This window comes from Chelonia mydas, chromosome 6, assembly GCF_015237465.2.
Source record: "Chelonia mydas isolate rCheMyd1 chromosome 6, rCheMyd1.pri.v2, whole genome shotgun sequence".
NCBI lineage: Eukaryota > Metazoa > Chordata > Testudines > Cheloniidae > Chelonia > Chelonia mydas.
Genome location: NC_051246.2, coordinates 39,951,231 through 39,973,979, shown reverse-complemented (window position 1 = coordinate 39,973,979; position 22,749 = coordinate 39,951,231). Strand labels below are relative to the sequence as shown.

The window sequence follows — 22,749 nt, the reverse complement described above, 5'->3', positions numbered from 1 at the left end:
TAAGGCCACACACACAAAAGTAGTCCCACTGAAGTGAATATTAAAAGTTAATTACTTGTGTGAATAAGGGTTATTTATGGGAGTAAAGGTGAAAGGATGGGGCCCTAATTTAGCATCAGATACTCATATCATAGGCCGCACTGTATGCTGCCTTATTTACAATAAATACTAACATTATCTGATAAGCAGGTTCTACCTATCTATCTTAGGTTTTTTATACTGCTGCCTTGGTATCTGAGCACATCTACTGAGGTACTACAAGAATTATGTAAAAATCAAGATCAAGATCATAGATGCATAAGTACCACTGTGTACAGAACTGGATGAGATAACAATTCATGCCAAAGAATAGCATTAAAAAGTGTAAATACTATAATTCACTATAATATTCAAATTCCTTGCTGAAGTTTGTGCTTTATGTAAATAAGTTTCCTAGTCACCCTATAAATTACTGTTAAAAATATTTTGGAAAAACAGCCCTACACTAGGCTCTTCCAATTGCTTAGAGAAACTGTGCAGAGCAGCATATCATTTTGACATTGCACGTTCAAATTCAAAGTGGCTTTTTCTGTTTGTTTTAGTTTTATATATTTTACATGTACTGTAGCACTTTACAGCCTGGTAATGCTATAACACTTTTCGCATGCAATGCTTTTGGTTCAATGTAAAGGGAGTTAGCCATGCTATTTCTATTTAATGTTAATGGAAATTGCTTTTTAACTACACATTTTCCAATCAAAATATACTATATTAGTATTTTCATAAATTTGTATGCAGTTCATAAAAGAACAAATCTTTAAAACTGAAAACAGATGGAAAAGCCAAACAGAAAAAAGCCCAAATATAAGCTTTTACTTTGAGACTCAGGCACAGGTGCACAAAGTCCCTAACGTGACAGGAAAACAAGAATATCATCTTTTTTCAGTAAGTTAGTTAAGAAATAGAATCGTTTACCTTGCATTTTTTATTCTGCCTTGTTGGTCTGTATATTCCAACCTGATAAGGAGGAAGTTAAATTACAAAGTCACAGGTTTATTGCCATTATTTTCTACATAATTTTCTAATAATTGCTTTTGTATACACTAAGTAGCTGTTGGTCTTTAGTTACAACAATATTGTGGGGGTCATACTAAGTTTAGAAAGGATTTTTATTTACAGTAGGTTTTCCCAGTAAGGTTCATGTTACTTTCTATTCTAGCTTTAACATGAAGCCTTGATCCTGCAAATTCTCAGACCCACATGGAGCCCAGCCCCTGAGACTTCAGTGACAAGCCACACAAATGAAAGAGTTCACCACAAGGATCTGGTCTCTAATTAAATCTCTTGGAGTGCACATTTTAGTAATAGTGTAACAGTACCTTCCGTGTTGGTCTTCTTTATCTGTATCCATACCTTCTCTACAAAAATCAAAACAAAACAGCATGTCAGAAATACAGTGGAATTAGTGAATGTCAACTTGTTTATGAAATAAGCATTTATTCATGCTTCTTAAAGGAAAGTCACACATAGTTATTGGAAAAATCATTAATGAATTGTTTCTTTTGTTTTTAAACCCTTTAGTACAAAAAATAATACACCAATTTATTCAGAGAACATAAAAATGTTTCTGTGAAAGAGTACGAGGGGACCACATCAGTGGAATAAACCAAGATGTTCAAGTAATTGTACCAGGCAGTAAAACAGGCTTCAATTCAGAGAAGGCATCAGTGTTATTAAAATGTCCTTTAATCTACTGACACGTCCTTTTAAGTTTTTCTTCTAAGCAGAAATACTTTTAATCCATTAACAGTCAACTTGCATTGGCAAAACAGAAACAAAAGATTCACAGTAGCCGATTCATTACTGACTCTAAAAATAGTCACTCTAAGTTCCACATCTTCAAACTTCAAAGTCTTCAGCTAACAGTCAAAAGTTCTTCATGTTCTGTTTAATCTCTACTTCAGGTCACTTCTAAACTGAACATGACTAAGTTATTTAGACTTCTCATTCTGTTTAAGACTCCTTTTTGACTCTTGGTGTTCACATTCTTGCATGGAGTCTGCAGGTGCAGATCAATGAAACAGAAAAATTCTCTCTCTATACCCCTCCCCCATTTATTTAAAGATTTGTTCTTCATCTCCTATTTCAGAGCACCACAATTCATTTTCTACATTTTAAAGTCTTTTCTATATCAGTTCAATGGGAATCTGGAAGTACCTCTCAATATAGGGTTTGCTTTGAAATTCATCTGTGAGCTAATATTCATAAAGGACTTCAGTATATTGGTGCTAGGGAACTCCTACCAGTGGATTCTAACCTAGGAGTCTACCTGTAAAGATCTGAGGGTGCAAGTTCTCAGTTTCAGTGGGTCTAGAACCTGGGATGGTGAAGGCCCTGAGGTCTGACACTCCCTCATCTCCACAAAGAGAGACGGATAAAACATCACCGCACCAATCCTGGAAGGACAGACCCGCACAGGAAGTCCTATCAGAATGCCCAATTGGCTCGTGCCCACTACATAAGCCAGGAAGTGACCAGGGTGGGCTGTCCAAGCAACCAAGCAGAATGTATGTTGCTGCCGGGTCAGATCCCGCTCTCACCCGCCCCCTGAGATATGCATTGAAATCACTCTTCCCAGTTCCTGCTCTGCTCCAGTTCTGTTCCTGCACTTACCCTCTGTTCCTGCCTTGCTTCGTGCCTGATCCATGTCTTCTTTCTGGCTCCTGTCCCTATACTCCTCTCCTAACCATTGGCTATCAGTTCCATCTCTGACCCCAGTTCATCTTCTGGCTACCAACTTTGACTCTGAATCCAGCTCTGCCACATTGCCTTGCACATCCCTCTCCAGTCAAAGAGCACACTGGATCTTGTCAAAACTAATCAACAGGGCCCTCCTGTTGTCCAGTCTCCCAGGAAGATCCCTGGGCCTTACTGGTGTATAATTTGACCTTCACAGGGTGTATAACCAGCGTAGATTAGATCGGGGGACAAATGGAAGACCGCATTTCGAACACTCTGGCACTTGGCGAATCTGGTTATGCGATTTGGGTTAACCAATGTTCCTGCCACCTTCCAACACTTTGTCAACAACATGTTCTGGGACAGTCTGGACCAGTTTGTAATTTTCTACTTTGATGATACACTGATATTTTCTGAGAATCCTGAGCAACACAGTGATCACATCCAGTTCATCCTGGAAAGAAGTACGGAGTGTATGTCAAGCTCCATAAATGTACATTTGACCAGCCATCCTCTGAGTTTGTGGGGTATATCATTTCCTCCCTCAGGTAATCTGAATGGACCCTCAGAAAGTTGAAGCAATCCACATCTAGGCGGCACCCAGACTCTCCGGGAGATGCAACACTTTCTGGGATTAGCAAAATTTTATCAGAGATTCATTTAAAACTTTTCAGGAAAAACAGCCCCCCACCCTCCCTTCTGCACAAATCCATTAAGTTCATTTGGTCATCTGAAGCATAATGAGTGTTCAATCAGCTCAAGATTGCCTTCACAACCACCTCCATTTTAGGACATCCAGGCCCCAATCAGCAGTTCATGGTAGAAACAGGCAAGAGTGTCCTGTGGCACCTGATAGACTAACAGATGTATACGAACAGCATGGTAGAAACAGACGCTTCTAGTATAACTCTGGGTGCTGTCCTGTCCCAATAGGCTGTCCTGTCGCAATCAGTACTACACCTTTGTGCACATTATTGATGCAAGCTTACACCACTGAATTTCGGAACTACGAAATACTGGACACAGAACTGCTCATCATTAAATCCACTTTCAAAAAGTAGTGACACTATCCGGAGAGGCTTGACATCCAGTACAGGTATTCCCCAATCATAAAAACATGAGTATCTCCAGAGGGCTTGGGCCCTGAGCCAAAGACAGCGCCAGTGAGCACTATTCTTCTCCCGATTTAACGTCACCATTTCATACTGTCCAGGAACCAGCAATGGGAAAGCAGACACCCTCTTATGTAAAGGGGAATATTACCAAGAAAACGAGGAGCCCAACTCAGAACCACCCTATCTCCTGAAGCCCTGTAACTTTGTTAACACTGTGACCTGATAACCATCCTTCAGACAGTTGCTCAAGAAGACCCTTCTGGAAGGTTCCACGTAGGAAGGGAATGGCCAAAGTGCAACAATCCACATGGGATGGGAGTGACGTATGCCAGTGGGTACATATACTTTTTGCCAGGGCATGCCCTGTTAGAGACATTACATTTATGCCATGACGCCCCATTCACAGGCCTCTTTGGTTGCCTCAAGGCTTTTTGCACGATCACTCATTTCTTCTGGTGGCTTGGTATGCATGTGGAAGTCTGGGCCTTTGCAGATTCTTGCACCATATGTGCTCATACTAGGACACCTTGGGTAAGAACCTAATATCTCTGGAGACTCTGGCCATACCCGGATCTCAATCACTCTGGACTTTGCTGTGAAGCTCCCACACTCTGAGGGCCACACCATAGTTGTAGGCTGACTAATTAAAATGGCCCATTTAATTTCCTGTGACTGTCAGCCTTTGGCCAAAACAACAGCCCAGCTGCTGGTGACACACATCATTTGCTCTCAGACCAAATCATCCCTGACAGAGCCAAAATGTGTGTCTCAATTCTGACAGAAGACAATCCAACTAATAGATGTTCATGCATCCACCCCCACTGCGTATCACTCCCAGACCAGTGGGCAGTTGGAGAGAGTCAAGTCAAGTATTGGAACAATACTTGTGTGCTTTATTAACTTCCATTGGGAAAACAGAATCTCCCTGTTACCATACATCAAGTACTCCTACAATGGTGCCGATCATGTCTCCTCTGGGCAGAGTCCCTTCTTTTCAAATTTTGGATATCATCTCCATTTCCACCCTGTGTTACCCACAGACTCCCCAAAGCTGGTGGCCATCAACCGGGTCCAGTGAATTCACCATATCCAAGATTAACTCCGCAGGACGTGGCTGAGGCTAAAAAAGCCTACAAGTTGTTTATGGGCTGGTAACACCAAGAATGTTTGGCGTTTGTTGTGAGCCAGAAGGTCTGGCTCATCGCAAATCACGTCAGGGTGATCAGGCCTTCTTAATAGTTAGACAATTAGTTCCTCAGTCCTTTCCAAACCTGCAAATAGGGTGCAGCAGAGTCGCATATAAGCTTCAACTTCCCCAGTCCCTCTGCATCGACCAAGTGTCCCAGACATCAGTTCTCAAGCCCTGCATAGAGAATCTCTTCCTGGATTGGTCTCAGCAACCCACCAGTCAAGATTTAGAGGCATGAAGAATATATCGTGCACAAAACCCTTAACTCCTGTCTGCAGCGAAGTTCCTCCAATACTTCATAGACTGGAAAGGTTACCATCCCAAGGGATGATCCTGAGACCCCGTGACCCATGTCCATGCCCCTGAGCTAGTGGAAAATTTTTACTGGGATCATCCCAACAAGCCAGGCCCAGTGGCGCCCCAGAAGGGAGCACACCTAAGTATAAGAATCCTGGGGTTCAGGTTCTCAGTTTCAGTGGGTCCACAACCTGGGTCTCTAACACTCCCCCGTTGCCAGCAAGGGAGATGGTTGAAGCACCATCCCACCAATCCTGGAAGGTCACACCCCCCAGAAAGTCCCATTGGAATGCCCAAGATGTGCGGATGCCTGATTGGCTCCTATTCACTATGTAAGTGACCAACCCTCTCCAGGAAGTGACCAGAGAGGACTGTCTGAGCAACTGAGCAGACTTTACATTGCTGCTGCACTGGATCCTGCCCTTATTTGTCTCCTGCAATCTTTATTCAACCCATTCCTGGTTCCAAATGGGCATCCAAAATGTGGTTTTGGGTGCCCAACTTGTGACATCTGAAAGGGCTGACTTTCAGAAAGTAGGTGCTCACATTTTCTGAAAATCACTCCCGTTTAAGGCATCTCAGATTGGCACCCAAAATCATTAGTCACATTTGAAAAATCTGGATCTCAAAAATAAGGGTCCAATTCTGATCGCCACTGAAGGACCTTTATACTGCTCTAGCAGCTTCCAAAGCATCCTATAAGTTCCTTGCTCCCTTACATGGTAGGCATAGTATTCAATTTACACAACTTAGTTTCAGTGCTCATCTAATAAGCATATTTTTAGCATGAGGCGTAGAGTACTTCAAACTGTACGTTAGAAGACATTCCAGTACCATCAAAAAAAGAGCAGAACCTGAGTAGTTTGTTGAGGTCATCAGAGTCTCAATCAAAAATAAAAACTTTGTTACAGATATTCTGTGGGGGAGGGGATGAGAGAGAGATTATTGTTTATACTTACTCAAAGGAAAATCCATCAAGTCTGGAAAGATTAAAAAAAAATTATTACTCAATGTACAAAGAGCGTTAGTGCTTACTAGACTACATTCTGCTAATTGCTATTGTTTGTCTTAATTTCCAGTTTTTCCCCATTCATATACACTGACATGCAATTTTGTAGTCTGGAAAAGCAAATAATTTTCATAATCTAAAGTGATAAAATTGTTTATAACCTACTTCCAAAGGGAGCAACTCCCTCCTGGTTATGGTGTGTCTTATGGTCAGGAGAAGAGAACTGTCAAAGATTATTAAACTTAGGCTTTAAGGAATCAGTGTGTTCTATCACTTATTTAACTCTTAAGTACAAATTCTACCCCTGAGATTAATGTGAGGACATATCCAAGAGCAGACTGTGTCTTTCTGGAGGAAAGGAGGAATTCAGCAGTGCTATCCATTCAGAAAGATAAATATGGAAAAATGCTCTCTTGAGGTAGCAGAAGTTGATAAGATAAAGAATGCTCCAGCTAAACCTGCTAAGATTCATTTAAATTTAGAACAGTGATTTTACTCCAAAAAGGCTGGCCAAATGAATATTGCAGGTGAAAATGTATACAGTACATATGTCCAGAGTCTCCAAAGACTACTAGAATTCTGAATTTGGATTTCCCTAAAGTAGAAACTGTCCTCAGGGATCCTACTCAAAGAATCTTAATTTACTTCATAACTGACACGCTCAATATGGATTAAAAAATTGTCCAGACTCAGGAACTAGGACGAAAGAATCTGTACAGACTTATGTGAAAACGGGCTATACTCCAAATGGAAATAATTGTGTTAAATAATCGATAAGAGCTTCCTGTAAATTATTCTGACTTTTACTCTTTTACACAGTGATTTAAAGCCTTTGGGTTGGTCTTGAGGTGCTTACTACAGAATATGGATTATCTATTCTGACATTCATCAGAAATGACTAAAATCTTCTCTTTCCTAAAAATGTCCTACTTTCCATTTCCTCCTACTAGTTAGGCATACTAAATCCTTATGATCTAAATTATCTGCATTCATTTCCCAGCTTCATATATCTACTGTAAGTATCACTACAATATTGACACTAAAAAAAGGAACATAATAGAATCTTTCATTAAAAACAAAGAGTTGGGTCCTGATCAAATTCCTGCTAGATCAACTGCTTGGCTCAGCCTTGTTTTACCTGGGCATTAGAGCAAATCACAGAACACTGGTCAGGGCAAAGAACCAGGCAACAGGACATCTGAGGTCTACTCTCAGTTCTGACATTGATTTACTGTATGACCTTACTTAAGATTTGTAACATTACGAAGTTTAAATACTATTTCTCATGTTTTTCTGCCTGTAAAGCCAGATGTACTTAGTACCATGAATCCAACTGTAGAGGCCCCAGATGGAGAGAAAAAACACAGTTTAGAAACTGCTAAAACTTATCTAAAAGAAAGTCTATACGTAATATTGCTGTTTGATATACCTTGCTTTAAACAAGGCTAGAAAGAAAAAGAGTGAGTATTTCTAAAGCCAAAACTTAAAAGAAAGCAAATGTGTTAATATTTCTATGTATAACATATACATATACCCTCCAGGCATAAACATGCCAAACATGCAGAGCTGATGGTCATGTCAAAAGTATTGAGTCATTTGATAACCAGTCAACCACTTTGCCCAATCCATTTGCATCAGCATGACTTCTAACATTCCAAATCTCTGAGCAGTTTTCAAATGGTTTATGAAAAAATAAAACTAACTACTAGAAAAAGTTTGCCTTTTCCTAAGAACTTCACCCCAATATATAGAATTGCTCTGCAAATGTTGCCATTAAAATTACATTGGTTTGTGGTCCAGGAAGGACAATATTCTACTTTGGAAAAGTTACAGGTTCAAGTTCTGATCTCCCTCAACACATGAGCACTAGAAATGGAAATTTTATTTTATTATAAAGCCAGGAATTTCCCCTTTCTGTTGGGATAAAGCTTTTATTTACAGAAGTTCCAATATTCATATAAACACAGGTTATCAAATGTGTTCAAGAAACTATGCCAAAACACATTACTTCTTCATAGCAAAACTGCAATAGGGTAGAAAAGATAAGTATTCCTCTCAACTGAGTTAAAATTAATAGAAATCATACTTACTGATAATCAGTAGAACTTCCTTTCCTTTTCCTATTGCAATCCATTCCTGAAGTGCTAAGGGAACTGGAGATTAGGTTGGTGGGTCCTGGTGACATAAAATCACTAATTGTAGAAGAGATGTCCATCCTTTGGTCAGCCATTGGATCGTCTGGAATTACCATGAAAAGAAGCATGTGGGTCCCTTACTTTTGCATTATATTTAAAAAGAAAAAAAACTACAAATTTTGTTTTAAACAAAGCAACCCTCCAAAAAAACGAAGCTAAGAGAATTTGCTAGAGATGAATTTACATAATTTATGTTCACTATAAAACCAGCACACTTATGAAATTTTGAAGAGAAATTAAATTTCTTTTAGTTAACAGTGTTCAACAACACGTATGACAAATACTTAATGGTATATAACTAAGACAGTTTTCTCTAAAAGTTGTGTGACTTAAAGTCAAGCAATGTTTCATACAGCTGCCAGGATGTGCCAGGCTAAGTAACATAACATGATCAATTTCTTAAAATGCTGTCTTACACTACATTGTTAACTGCAATCTGTTAAGCACAAACACATAAGCAATAAGTGTGGAATACCTAGAAGTGGGGGCAGGCTTAAAAAACAGATCAAAGCATCGTAACAGCTATATAAGGGAAAAGAAACAAGGCAGAAGATGTGGCGGAGGATGGGTGAATTGGATAAAAAGTACTAGAGAGGGAACTAAGGAAAACAAAGGTGTAAGGTAGTAAAAAACTGGAGTGGAAAGAGAACCAACAAAACAAACAAAAAACTCTGAGATGGCTTAAAAAGACTGAGCAGAGGTGCAAAAGAAATCAATTAGCCTTAATAATGTTTTAGAGTACTATAGACCAAATAACCCACTTAATTATATTTCGCAAGGAACACTGTCAGAATACTGTATGTAATAAAATATTAGACACCCAAAGTAACTATATATCAGCAGCAACTAAATAACAATGGACAGTTCTTACCTTAAAACTTACTTTCTGGAAGCCTAGGTCCAACCTAGAAGAAAAGGTCTGCACTCAATCTGCTAGCTGATTCTGCCTCAGCAATCACCTTAAAACTTCTTTCATGCTCTGCTGTTTGTTAGTCAAGCTATTTCAAAAACCTGAATGCGAAGAAAACAAAAGAGCCATATCACTTTTAAAATATGTCTGCTTTTCCAGCCAACCCCTTTTAAAATTAAGTTTGACAAAGATGTCCTGGGAGGTGTTAGTGTGAAATAAAAAACAAAAACAAAACAAAAAACTGCTGTCTAAGACAGCTAAATTTTAATTCTCCGTGATCAACCACAAAACTTCTGGTTTCAGAGTAGCAGCCGTGCTAGTCTGTATTCGCAAAAAGAAAAGGAGTACTAGTGGCACCTTAGTTAGTCTCTAAGGTACCACTAGTACTCCTTTTCTTTTCACAAAACTTCTGTTAACCATATAGCAAAACAGGTGTACCTGGCACCTCACAACAAGTAATGTCCCTGCCTGAAGCAATTTACAATCTTTGAATACATACAGTAATATTAGTGGTTTAATTAGAAGCAGGAACACAGTTAAAGGAGATAAGTAATCAAAAATAAAGCCAAGGAAATGGGTTTCAAATGGACATATCAACTTAAACACATTTCTTCCAGTTTTTTGGCAGAAATTTGCCTAGCGTTCTAAGAACATCTGAGATCACTATAAGCGAAAAGACATCAGTTTTATGTTGTGCATTTGAGAGCACTTTGTATCTACTTAGTGTCACTGTATTCCCGTTTGTTTATTTGTATCTTTAACACAGAAATAGGGGGAAACCAACTATTTTTGTAATACTAGGAAAACATGATTAGCTCTTTGAAATTTCTCCACATAAAATACTGAATTTGACCATGTTATTTCTAAATGGAAACCTGCTCTGTGCTGTCAAACAACTGGACACAGAGGAGAGGAACTGTTGGTCCGAGCAGAGACAGGGAATAAATGGGAGCAAGGCTTCTATCAGAGTCATGCTTAATTAGGCGATGAGGAAGCTTGGGTCAGGAGCACAGAGCCCTCCAAACATCCATAGGAATTTCCTTGGCATCTTTTGGGATAGCTACTGGTTAGGAGAGCTATGCTCCATGCTTGCTCTAGGCTGATTGGGGACAAGTCCTCTACCATCCTGATGGCATGACTAACAGGAAATTCTTTGGACCTTGTACCTGGTGCAATTATTACACCAATGAAAAGTGAGTGTAACACACTGCCAAATCAGAATGGTAGCACTTTGCACTAACTGTTCACTCATGTAAATGACTACACAAGGTGCAATGATGAATTGAGACCTCCAATTCCTGGCTGCCCCTCCTTCCACCCTCACCCTGTACAGAAAGGCTGATTGGCCCTTAATCTCAAACAAAGAAGGCAGGGATATATTTTGATCTTCATATGCTAAAATCTTGTAATAATATTCTTAATTACATGACATGTTTTAAAAAAGGCAAAGACTATAATAAAGTGGCATGATAAACAGAAATTACAACCATACTGAAAAGAAATTCTGAGTACTGGTTAGGGAGTGGTCTACAAAATAAGGCTCTGATCCAGCAACAAGGCCCCTATGACTGCAGCATCTGGGATTAAACTTCCTCTTCCCCCTCCGATAAAACAGTAAGATTCTCAAACTTTATAAATTAAGTTGTGTCAGTTATCAAACATCCTAAACTTTTTAAAACTACTTGCACCCAAACAACTCTAACTCTGCCCTCAAAATTAAGACTAGGCAAATAGCATATAGCACATTAACATAGTTTCTCCTCACTTCTAGACAAAAAGCATCCACTGACAACTCAAACTGTTCCAGAGTTACATACTATGGACAGTCAAACCTTAATAGCATATTTTCGTCCCAGGCAAACAGAACTTTTATAATCCAGTAACAATGCCAAATGCTATATAACAAAGGAGAAAAAATTACAGAAACTGAACTGGCAGTATGGCAGATTGATGGAAGAAAATTAAAAAAGTAGGAAAATTATGAGATGCACCATACTCCATTATGAAGGACTGAACGCTTTTAGCAGAATACAGTTATGAGAAAAATGATGACAAAACATTCATACAGGGAGGAGGATGTTTTCCCTATAGCACAATCTTTTACCATCATTACACAAAACTATTGCTTTCAAGCAGTCCTGACAGTTTATTAACTTGTCTCTAGGAAAGACTGAAAGAAGCAAACTTCTTCTGGATCATTATTCGCTTCTTTAATTATTCTGGCACAATTAAAACTTAGAAGGCTTGTTTATACATAAATGAAGGTTAGGTTCGTATAGTTCTGTGGGCAGCACAAATCTGAACGGCAACACGAAACCTTGCATTGACTGACTCTGATGGGCTTCAGCATCATGTTCTGCAGCTTTATCTCAAAATTAGAAATATTAATATCAGGAGTTTTAATAATCATACAGTGAGGCCATGCTCTGGTTGGCCCTGTTAGTCAAAGTGAGATTTTTGCCCTTGCTGTAACATTTATTGGTTCTACACCTTGTGGTTGTACGGACTCATGTAAATGAGGTTTTGGATACGATGTCTTACTGCAAAACTTTGTGCACTGCTCATTTACCATATTTAAGCATATCTGAATGCTGATACAACCCAGCTGGACAGCAAATGAGAATTTATTGCTACTTAAGGAAGCATCATCACAGAAGGTGAAAGATCAGATGCGGAAGTCAGCACCAGAATTAACATCTGATGAGAAGGGACATAAATCTGAAAATTAAATTCCAACTCTTAAAAACATGCATTGGGTCTGTGTTAAATGATGGCTGTAAAACACAGACATTCAAACAAGCAATAATAAAGAAATATGCTGTTATAGAAGTATTTTGAAAATATCATGTAATGAATGAAAAAGTACCGGTGAGAATTGGAATTCAGCAAATGCAAGTCAGAGATCTTATGAAAAAAAAAAGATTTGATTTGCAGGGCATATTTTAGGGGTTCAGTGGGTGATGTATGTGTCTGAGCCCTGGAAGGGCAAGTTGATCCCAGGCCAATGGGAGTGCGGAGTCGGTGCTTGGGCGGGGGCAGCACGTGGAGCCCTGTGCCCCCCGCCCAGGAGCTGGACCTGCTGTTGGCTGCTTCCGGGGTGCAGCGTAGTGTCGGAACAGGAAGGGACTTGCTTGCCTTAGCCAGGCAGCACCACTGACGGGACTTTTAATGGCCCGGTCAGTGATGCTGACCAGAGCCGCCGCGACCCAGTCCCTTCCATTCTACTACCCAGCTCTGGGTCGTGACCCACAGTTTGAAAACCACTGAATTAGTCTCTTCACCTCTGCCTCTTCATCACTCTCCCCTCCCCCATGTCTTACTTTGCTTCTCTTCTCTAGGTAACACAGCTAAGCATCTAATGCTAGAAGTACCATCTCATCCAGATGGTCACTATGCTGCTTGAGTACTGTGCATCCATGGCACAATCCTCCAACCTGAGATAAACTCTGAGCATCACATATGGCATCTAAAATAAACCAATTTAAAAGACTCCAGCAGTACTTAGGAACAAAAGATTGCTTTAGGAACAGCATGTTTTTATTTTGCATGAGTAAGTTTTCACACAAAAAGCTACATTCTGAAGTTCATTTCAAAATACGTCTATACATCTCAATGATAATAAATAATCAGTCTAGCAATTAAATGTTCATTTAATTCTGCTGCTACTAAAATATTTGTAAATATATAAAAAGCAAAAGCATCTACCTGAAGGATTAAAAATGTTCCTAAAAGCAAACTATTTGAAAGGATCTGGGTAATTAAATGAAAAACAAAACAAAACCCCCACAAAAAAAAAAACTTACTATATGGACTTATAACAAAATGTATAACAATCCCTCCCACAATGCTCACATCAGTCCTGAAAACCAGACTCTTACATTTCAGTCTCATGTCAATTTAAACAGCCATGTTATAGGTCCCTTGAAATGAGGTTTAAAATGGAAACACTGTCAACCCCACAATCAGTGCATCACCAGCATCTCCCGTAATAAATGCTCAACTGCCTTGTAATAGTTACTAATTACAATGCTTTTTTAAAAATTTGGTTAAAAGGTAGATTTTGTAACTTTTTTCAGCTTCCAGCTGGTAATTGCTCAACTGTACAAAAAATTCCATAAATAATGCAACACTACACTACTGTAACACACTATAAACACCCACAGACATAAACACAGTCAAATTCTTCCAGTTATGACCCTGAGCTTGTTGCCAAGATACTTCAAGGACCTACTTGAAAGAATGCCATATAGGCCACTTCCTGATTAAACTTCCTTGTAGAAAAGAAACAAAGCATGGTGTCACTGCCCCACATCATGCATCTTCTCTCTGCAGTCCCTCCCTTTATATCTGAATACTTCATTATTTTTCTTGTATTTTATCTTCATTCCTATTAGCTGCACTGAAATTCAAGAGAGACAAATCAGACACTAAAAAACAAATCCTAATTGTTCATCTGTGTTTTGTTTTGTTTTCCTTTTAAGTGCCAGTTGTCACGTGATTGGCTTAATCATGCAGCAAAGCTGATCACGAGTACACGAACACCTCACTGAGCAAATCAAGGTCAGAGCAAAAGTAGGTCAACTAACTCTGCCTAGGCACCCATCTGGGAGTCAAGACCTCTTTACGCAAGCACTGCCAGCTTCAGCAATGCCTAGGGCAAGATTCAACTACTGCCATCATACAACTATTATTTATTTCAAAAGAAACTTCACGCAACCTTGTTGTGAATCACAAGCATGTAATAACATAAAAGCATTCTTTCACAATTACAGAACAAATGTGTGGTATAGTTTTCATGAGAAATATAACTGAGGGGACACCAGTCTAGTTTATGGAAAGTGCCTGGACCAAAAATAGTCAGATAACTGCATCTATTAAGGAAATTCTTCATTTCCTTTTCATAGTAATACTTCATGTCTCAGAAGTTGAAAATTGCATAATATAGACTAGCTAGACATACAAGAATATTTTAAAAATTGGCTTAAAGAAGACCAACTGGGTTTGATCTTGGATATTTTGTGTTTTCAATTTCAAAAAATCAATTTTACTTTAAAAGAAAGCTGAAGACATTTTGCTCATGGAACACCATGACATCCTGAAATTTCACACAGGAATAATGTCTAACTATAAGCTGTATGACATAATGTTAATAGTTACATTTTGTATTTAACTGGGGCCACAGGTGTTAATTGGGACTAGTTTTAACAGGAATTGTAAAACCTATGCTGGCACTCTGTATTTAATATTCACTTACTTCAATCCTTCTAAAGACTCTTTTTTTCTTCATGTGTGGGAGGGGAAATAGTACTTGGCTCTCAACATTAAATAAATAAATAGAGAGGTAATATATACTAAGGGATTGAAGCAGCTTTAAAATGCTGTGAGCTAGACTCAGGTATTCCTACTCATGTTGAATAGCACCTTACTCTCTGAGTATCAATTGATACAGTTGGAGAGTCAGGTGCTACTCACTTTGAGTAAGGGTATCAGAATCCATCTCTAAATTATTAAAATAATTTGTTGAGGAGAGTAAACTTGGTTTCTAAGCTCTCTATTGTAATTGACTAATACTGCATCCTATGGACCAACCACAGGAGAGGGGGATGGCACAGGATCTGCTCCAGCAGCTCTGAGCTACCTAAAGGATCCCTTGTGGCTAACACAGTGATGCAAAGCTGTCCTAATGTGTGGGCACATCTGATCTGCAGCATTTCTATTATTCTAAGTAAAGGTCTATCCAAAGCCCACTGAAGTCAACTTTTTCCATTTACTTCAACTGGTTTTGGACAAATAAATAGCATACTTCAACAGGTCTTGGATCAAATCACTTATCAAGTGAGAATGCCTTGGCTCTGATAAATCTCCTGATTTCCACACATTGAGCCATGTCGCTCCTGATCCGCAGCCAAAAGTATAAAATCTGCTGTCTTTTGGCCATATTATACCGTTTACTCTAATGGATTTGAATAACATTCAAGCTTAAAAAAAGGGGAACACTTTATGTAAGTCAACATTTAGATACAACACAGCCTCTTACTTTATTTTCCAGCCCTGCTTCTTCACCAAGGATAGTTTTGAACACTGAGCGTTATGCTCTATGAAAATGAAATTCCTTCAGTATATGTTACCAGTCATCACAGATCCATATCCCATGAGGAAAACATAGTTTACCTTGCTAGCGTTTGTGTGGAGGATGGAAGAGATATTTACAAATTACATTTATTTATATATTGACAAAGTAGATAGGTTTCTTAGGTACCAAATCCATAGAGTAATCTAATGACAATAGATGCCTCATCAACTGAAGGAAATAAAGTTGATGCATACATTTATCTAGCATCTATAATGCTTCCAGATCTTTCTGAAAGTTGGAAACTTTAAGCCACAGTTAATTGTCATGGCTCTTCATTTGGCACAGGAATTTTAGTTTTCCTTTCACATGGAGATTGCTATACATAGTATAAATGATGGAGCCAAACATACCGAATGCCAGACACTGTTATGTATGGAAATTTGATAAGTAAGAACATTGTGATTTTTGCAGTTCATGCCATATTAGACTTATTCAGGAGGACTATACAACTGGCTTACTGTAATACTTTTGTCCAGTATTACAATATTTATTAGAGAGGTACATATCCTCTGCTCCTCTTTGACATATGCCTTGGTTTACAGTATGTATCCATTTAGTATTGCTTATTTGGTGGGTGCTTGTTTTTTTAAATATTGTTCTATGAAGAATATCTATGTGCTTTTAAAAAAAATGTATTTGCCTACTTAGCTGTGTAAGGTATTCAACATTACATTTGTTTTTCATCCTCTTTATAAAGTGCAGGACTAATTTTTAAAGAATCTGTTCCTGCTTATACATTATTCCTGGAAACGGATCTTTGCAGAGATTCTTAAGTTTCCCATCAGTCCTTTTTAGCTATGTTGAGTATAATTCTTCAAAATTCTGAACTTCTATATTTCTTATTAGCCTGCATTATATATAAAATTGTACAGAAATAAAAGTAATAGATCAAAATTTTCTGTTAAAGAGATTGATATGATTATAACAGTTTGGGATATTTGGAATCCAAATGGCTATTTAAAATATATCCACAACTCTACCACAAATAAAAGCTTATTGTCAAAAGTGGTGTGTGTGCCCTCTGCTCCTATGCCTAAAGGTGAACAAATAAAGTATTCTATTGCATCTGGGGAAGAAAAAGACATGGCATATAATGAGGCCCTACATCCTAGATTTCTACCCTTTTATTTCTCAAACACTACCTCATTTCAATTAAAGACATATCTGGAGGAGTTGAAAATTTGACATTTATATTTATGGTTGTGGATTCCTTTTCTGATTTGGATGATAATTCCTAGAGGCAGGTTGGAAAGCTTTCACAAAGTCTAAAAGAGCTTCTTCCTCCTTCATATGAGTCAAAAGCCCTCAGTAAGTGTTCTGCTCCTACACCCTCAGCACCAACTGATCTCTGGTCAAAAAACCCTCTACAATATCACCCCAGTTTGTTTTAAATAAAAAACCACAGACATACATTAGATTTTATGATCCATCAATCCTCGAGGATAAGTTAGGCAAATTTAGAAATCAAATATTTTAATATATTCAACATTGCCAGTAATGAAAAACTTGAAGGGCCATTTTTGTATCAAAATTTACACTAAATGGATTTAAATACAAAGTCTTCAGTTATAGATGTGATTGTTAACAACAGGCTAATCATATTCTCCTTTTCTCAAACAGTAGGCTGAAAAGCATACTCTTAATTATACTCAAAAGATGATGGGGAAAGACTCTCAATATTTAATCGCTGGAAGAAACTGAAAATGACTGCTAATTCCAAAAGTCAGAATGTTTAAGAAAAAAGCCTAATCTTTTATTATGTTTCTGTTTATTGTCCTCAGCATTCTTCAGCATCCAGATGTACTGGGAAATGTCCTTTTGTTAAAGATTTAATTTGAAAATATAGTGGGGCATTGGGCCTATTTGGTCAAACGACGAACATATGTAGCATCAGTTACTGCTCAAAAACTAAGAACGTTACACAATGACATTGTGCTCTCCTTATTTATCAGGCAAGTAGCCCTTCATGATTTGCCAGTTTCCATATATACTGGCTATAAAAGTGCTGCAGGTAAATCACTTGAAGTCAACACCATATTAATGGTGGCACAGAGAGAAAAATCTCATGGCTTCTCAACCTTTCCCCCTAGTGTTTTAAGCAAGGCTCTTTACGAATTTCTACTGTATTTCACACACTTGGTACACTACCTGGATTTCTCTGTTTCAGCAGAGGTTGCTACATAGTGCTCTTTATTAAACCCCTTGCTACTGGTTTTTCATCACTACCCATTCCCTCTGGAATCTTCCTTGGATCCTTCTGTTAATATTAATAGGCTTTCCTTTGAGACACTCCAAATGTACTACTTTATCTAGTGATTCTGAGTTGGCTGCCTTCTTTCCAATATTTTAAAATGATCATGTTTAATTGGGACAATTGAGTCAAGGGGTCCTCCATGTCCAAAGTGGTGTAACTCATACCACTGAGGTAGCTGCTATGGATGCACCCATCCCAAGATGGAACATTTGGGTAAGGATGAGCTCTTCTGATCCTCTGATGGGGATATTTTTTGTGGAACCACAAGCTTAGCACAATGTGAAATTATCTCCTTGGAGGACTGCATCCAACTTACGTTTTGTTAACTTATTTTTATGTTTAGTAGTTTGTTCTTCAGAGAACGAGGAAGAGGAGCTGGGATTCTGAGGTAGAGATAAGGGCAGACATTTGGTTCTAAGTGGCCAAACGAGAGCTCTCGAACAATGATATCTGAACGATTCTGACTCAGAGGAAGGCTAAGAGAGAAGAAACATTTGTGAGATTAATTATGTATGGGGACACCCTTGGTGGTGGTGAACAGAGGAGGAAGGGAGTCATCTAGCTTCTCAGAGTTAGAGGATGTAAAGATAAAAGGGTCACTTTTTACTTAAATAGCTTACTGATCCGGGGCGTTAAGCACATGCATAAACTTAAACAAGAGTAGTCCTATTGAAGCTAATGGGACTACTCACATGCTTAAAGTTAGGTATGTGACCAAGCACCTCGTGGAATCCAGACCTAACTTTTGTCAGGAAAGTATACTGACTATCAGAGTTGCACCCCTCTAGGCAGGGCCGGCTCTACTGTTTTTGCTGCCCCAAGCAGCATGCCGAATTGCTGCCACCGCGAGCGGCTGAAGAGATAGGAGCTGCCGCCGAATTGCCACTGCCACGGGCGGCTTAAGATAGAAGCTGCCGCTGAATTGCTGCCACCATGGAAACGCCCTAATGGCACACGGACTGCCGCCCCTTGCAGATTGCCGCCCCAAGCACCTACTTGGAACACTGGTGCCTGGAGCGGCCCTGCCTCTAGGCGTGCAAGTAAGTCTTGAAATCCTAGTTTTTAAGGGCTTGTCTTCACTTTGGGGGTAAATCGACCTAAGTTACTCTACTCCAGCTACATTATTCACATAGCTGGAGTTGACGTAGCTTAGGTCAATTTACCCCAGTGTCTTCATGGTGCTGAGTCGTCGGGAGACGCTCTCCGGTCGACTTCCCTTGCTCTTCTCAGACAGCTGGAGTACCGGGGTCAACCAGAAAGCACTCTATCGATTTAGCGGGTCTTCACTCGACCCGCTGAATCAATCAACTGACTGCAGCAGCGTCAATCTCCCTATAGTGGAGACCAGCCCTAAGAGAGATGACCCACTATTAGTATTCAAGGTGTTGGATTTGTTCAAATTATGGATATTTATGTTATGCTAGCCTTCTGCCACTACTGTTCTTCTTTATCGGCATGTTTTAACAGAGAGAAGTCTTTAATCAAGACACAAAATGTACTGAATGTTTAAGCTGCTCATGACAGTTCTAGCTTGTACTATGTGTGCACAGAGCTATAAAGCTTTTTTTCCTACACTGGGTAAACTGGAAATTCAGAATCACAACACATCCAGGCAACTTCTACAGACTCCACATCATGTGTTTCATCTAGATACTGCTTTTATAAACTAATATTTATGCTTCAATTCTTAGGATTACTACAGGATGTAAATCTTCAAAAAACAATGAAGCAGGTCAGGTGATCAGTTAGGGCTCAGTCCTGCAAGCTGCTTAGTGCCTGTGAAGTTAAAGCTTGCTAAGGGGGGAGGGATAGCTCAGTGGTTTGAGCATTGGCCTGCTAAACCCAGGGTTGTGAGTTCAATCCTTGAGGGGGGCATTTAGGGATCTGGGGCAAAAATTGGGGATTGGTCCTGCTTTGAGCAGGGGGTTGGACTAGATGTCCCTCCCAACCCTGATATTCTATGATAGCGCTCTGCACCTCACAAAAGTGAGCCCTTTAAAGGAAGTTATCAACTTTGAAAATTGTATTTTTCTTTTTTTTTATCTTGTCTATGCTACTAATATCACCATTGAAGCCTCAAAGTAAAGCTTGTTTTCAAATTGAATTTGTAATTCTCCATATTTACAACTTGTTTTTAAACGCTAATTTTGATGCGGACTGAGACAACCAAGATGTTAGAGACAAGGTAGGTGAGGTAAACAACAACACTGAAAAGAATCAAGGTGTATCAACAAAATCTTTCTATTCATATGCACCAGCACTTTGACATGAACTGTTCTGAATGTCATATGCACTTTCTCCCACTGACTCTGTTGTGTCCGACAATAAGGGCATGGCTACACTGGAAACTTCAAAGTGCTATTGTGGGAGCGCTCCCGTGGCAGCGCTTTGAAGTGCGTGTGTGAGTGCTGGGAGAAAGCTCTCCCAGCGCTCCTGGTAATCCACCTCCACGAGGGGATTGGCTCCCAGCGCTCGGAGCCTGTTTACACTAGCGCTTTAAAGCGCTCTGACTTTCTGTGCTCAGGGGGGTGATTTTTCACACCCCTGAGCCAGCAAGTTAGAGTGCTATAAAATGTAAGTGTAACCAAGCCCTAAATCGTGAGGACACCACACAAGCTATTAGGGGAGATTCCACACCCACTCTTTAGGCATTGGTTCTACAGCAGTGGCATCTTTTGTCCTCCTGGGGAATGCCTATTGCTGACAGCAGCTCAGGCTTGGAGCACTTCCGACGGGTCATGCTCCACCTATCAGCACATGCATACGCCGAGGCTGATGTCCTCAAATCATCAGCCACATGATATTTATCTATTAAAGATAAATTTGGATTCAAATTTTAAGTTATAGGCAGACTGGTTATGGGAAGAGGATTCCAAAGCTAAATTGTTTTAAAATAGCAAATTTAAGATGTTCCTTTAAGTCATCATTGGAATTGAAAACAATATTTTTAAATTACTAGGACCTCATTCATAAATATCAAATTGAGATGGCTATTAATACAGAGAGCATAATGATACATGCACTATGAACATTTAGTGGATTTACTTAATAGATCTCTATGCCATGCAAACATCCTTGATTGTTATAAAAAAAACTTGCACACAGAGAAAAATGAGAACACAACCACAGAAGCAAAAGGAAAGGTTCTTGGACAGATAAATGCTAAATTGGTTGGAATAATATCTAAATCATCATGTGTCTACTACTGCATAGGTGGTTTTACATTTTGAGAAAAAATAAAAGCAGTGGAGAGCAATACAGAGAAAAATCTATATTTGATTAAATGAGTAGGGCAGACAAATTGTCAAACCCATTGTTCTGTTCCAAAATAAAATGTTCCATGACCTGTGAAGTCTGCTCCTAGTGGAGCTGGGGAGTACCAGGAGGCAGTTAATGCTCCTACATAAAATTAGCACAAGAGTTTGAAGTGTCTTATTTCTGCAAGCTGCATATTTTCTTAACTAATATTGATATCACATTGACAGAGTCTCACTCTGTTATGAATGATGATAGTCATTAGTAATTTCAAGACTTAACCAAATGTTTAGTACTTACATACCACCTGACATCTTCAGAGTGCAGCACACACATTAACAAATGGAAAAACACTTCTAGTATCCTTAGTGGGTTACTTGAGATTAGTGAACCACCAAATTTTAGTACTCAAGCTCTTAGACAAAATTTATAACAAGGAACAATACAACATATACATAAAATATATTTTTCAAATTTTCATCATGGATATTATTGATAAGTACCAAGCCCTCAGAAAAACTCAGACATCCTAAGAATTTAAGTTAAGTCAGATAACCTGGACTCAGCACAAGACAATTGTCAGAGCTGTCAGGTTTGACTGCATACAACTTTTTACTTTCCTGAAGCCTTATGTTTTCTACCTCTAAACAACCTGCTATTTTATATTTATTCCCTGTAAGGGAAATTGTCTTTGAATAAAATATAAGAATCACTAGATATGAACTGCATATAGCTCACTAAAGTGAAAGGCAGCTACTGAGGAAGGCTGAAGAAAACCATATTGACATTTGCGATTCTTGCTGTCTCCATCAGCTGCTCCATATAAAGTGGCAGAACAAGACCAGAAACAAGGATATTCAAAGCTGAAACCAGCAGCCACCTCCATCAGCATGGTTTAGTTTCACTGGCTTTCTTGGTATGGACATATAATAAATAAGAATGGAACACCAACAAATTCCAAAGCATGTGTACTAACGAATGCTATTACCTGGTCAGTGCTCACATGGGTGCCAAAAGCTTTGATGGCACAATATGAGTGCCAGTGATAGATATAAACTGAATATATATCCGACCACCGTAAGCACCTTGGCAGAAACTGATCCGGGTGGTGCTCAATTTGCAATGAGGCAACCTCTCTTTGGAATCTGCCATGATAATGATGATATGGATTGCATTAGAAGCTGGATTAGACAAATACAAGACAAGTTTGAGGAATGTAGTAATATTACTACTTTTACACTTACACAGCTGCCATGTATTCAAGAATTGCAAAAGCAACTTAAACACTAGTGAGTAGATTTTCAACATTCTGTATGGAAGGAATTATCCCCATTTTACAAATAGAGAAACTGAGGAAGAGGTGAAGTGACTTGCTCAGAATCACACAGTAAATGCATAGTTCCTGACTCCCTGACCAGCAAGTAGTTGCCTAGCAAACACCTCAGCAGGCAAACAGGAGCAGCTAACAGGGGAGTAATTTACACAAGGATATTTATGCAAGCACAAATGGGAAAGGAGTAAATTTACCCAATCACTAATCACAGAATCAAAGAAATGCAGGGCTGGAAGGGACCTTGGGAGACCAAGTTCCTGCCCCCTGCACGCTTTTCCTACTATTTAACCTACACATCTCCCTTACTGCAGATTAAGCCCATTACTTCTTGCCCTTACCTT

The 22,749-nt window shown here is 39.1% G+C and overlaps 1 protein-coding gene across 10 annotated transcripts in view; it reads right to left on the bottom strand.

Moving 5' to 3' along the window:
• ARNTL (aryl hydrocarbon receptor nuclear translocator like) overlaps nucleotides 1–22,749 on the bottom strand; it is an 80,911-nt gene that overhangs the window by 36,973 nt on the left and 21,189 nt on the right. For 7 of the 10 annotated variants that reach the window (XM_037899845.2, XM_043548896.1, XM_037899847.2 and 4 more), the window contains 5 exons: nucleotides 9,395–9,534; nucleotides 8,419–8,566; nucleotides 6,279–6,299; nucleotides 1,359–1,397; nucleotides 955–996 (listed from right to left, as the gene is read on the bottom strand). In XM_037899845.2, the coding sequence (XP_037755773.1) occupies nucleotides 955–996; nucleotides 1,359–1,397; nucleotides 6,279–6,299; nucleotides 8,419–8,558 (242 nt within the window). In that variant the 5' untranslated portion in view covers nucleotides 8,559–8,566; nucleotides 9,395–9,534. The remainder of the gene's footprint in view (nucleotides 1–954; nucleotides 997–1,358; nucleotides 1,398–6,278; nucleotides 6,300–8,418; nucleotides 8,567–9,394; nucleotides 9,535–22,749) is intronic. The other 3 variants (XM_043548897.1, XM_043548894.1, XM_037899848.2) reach the window with 1 other exon arrangement.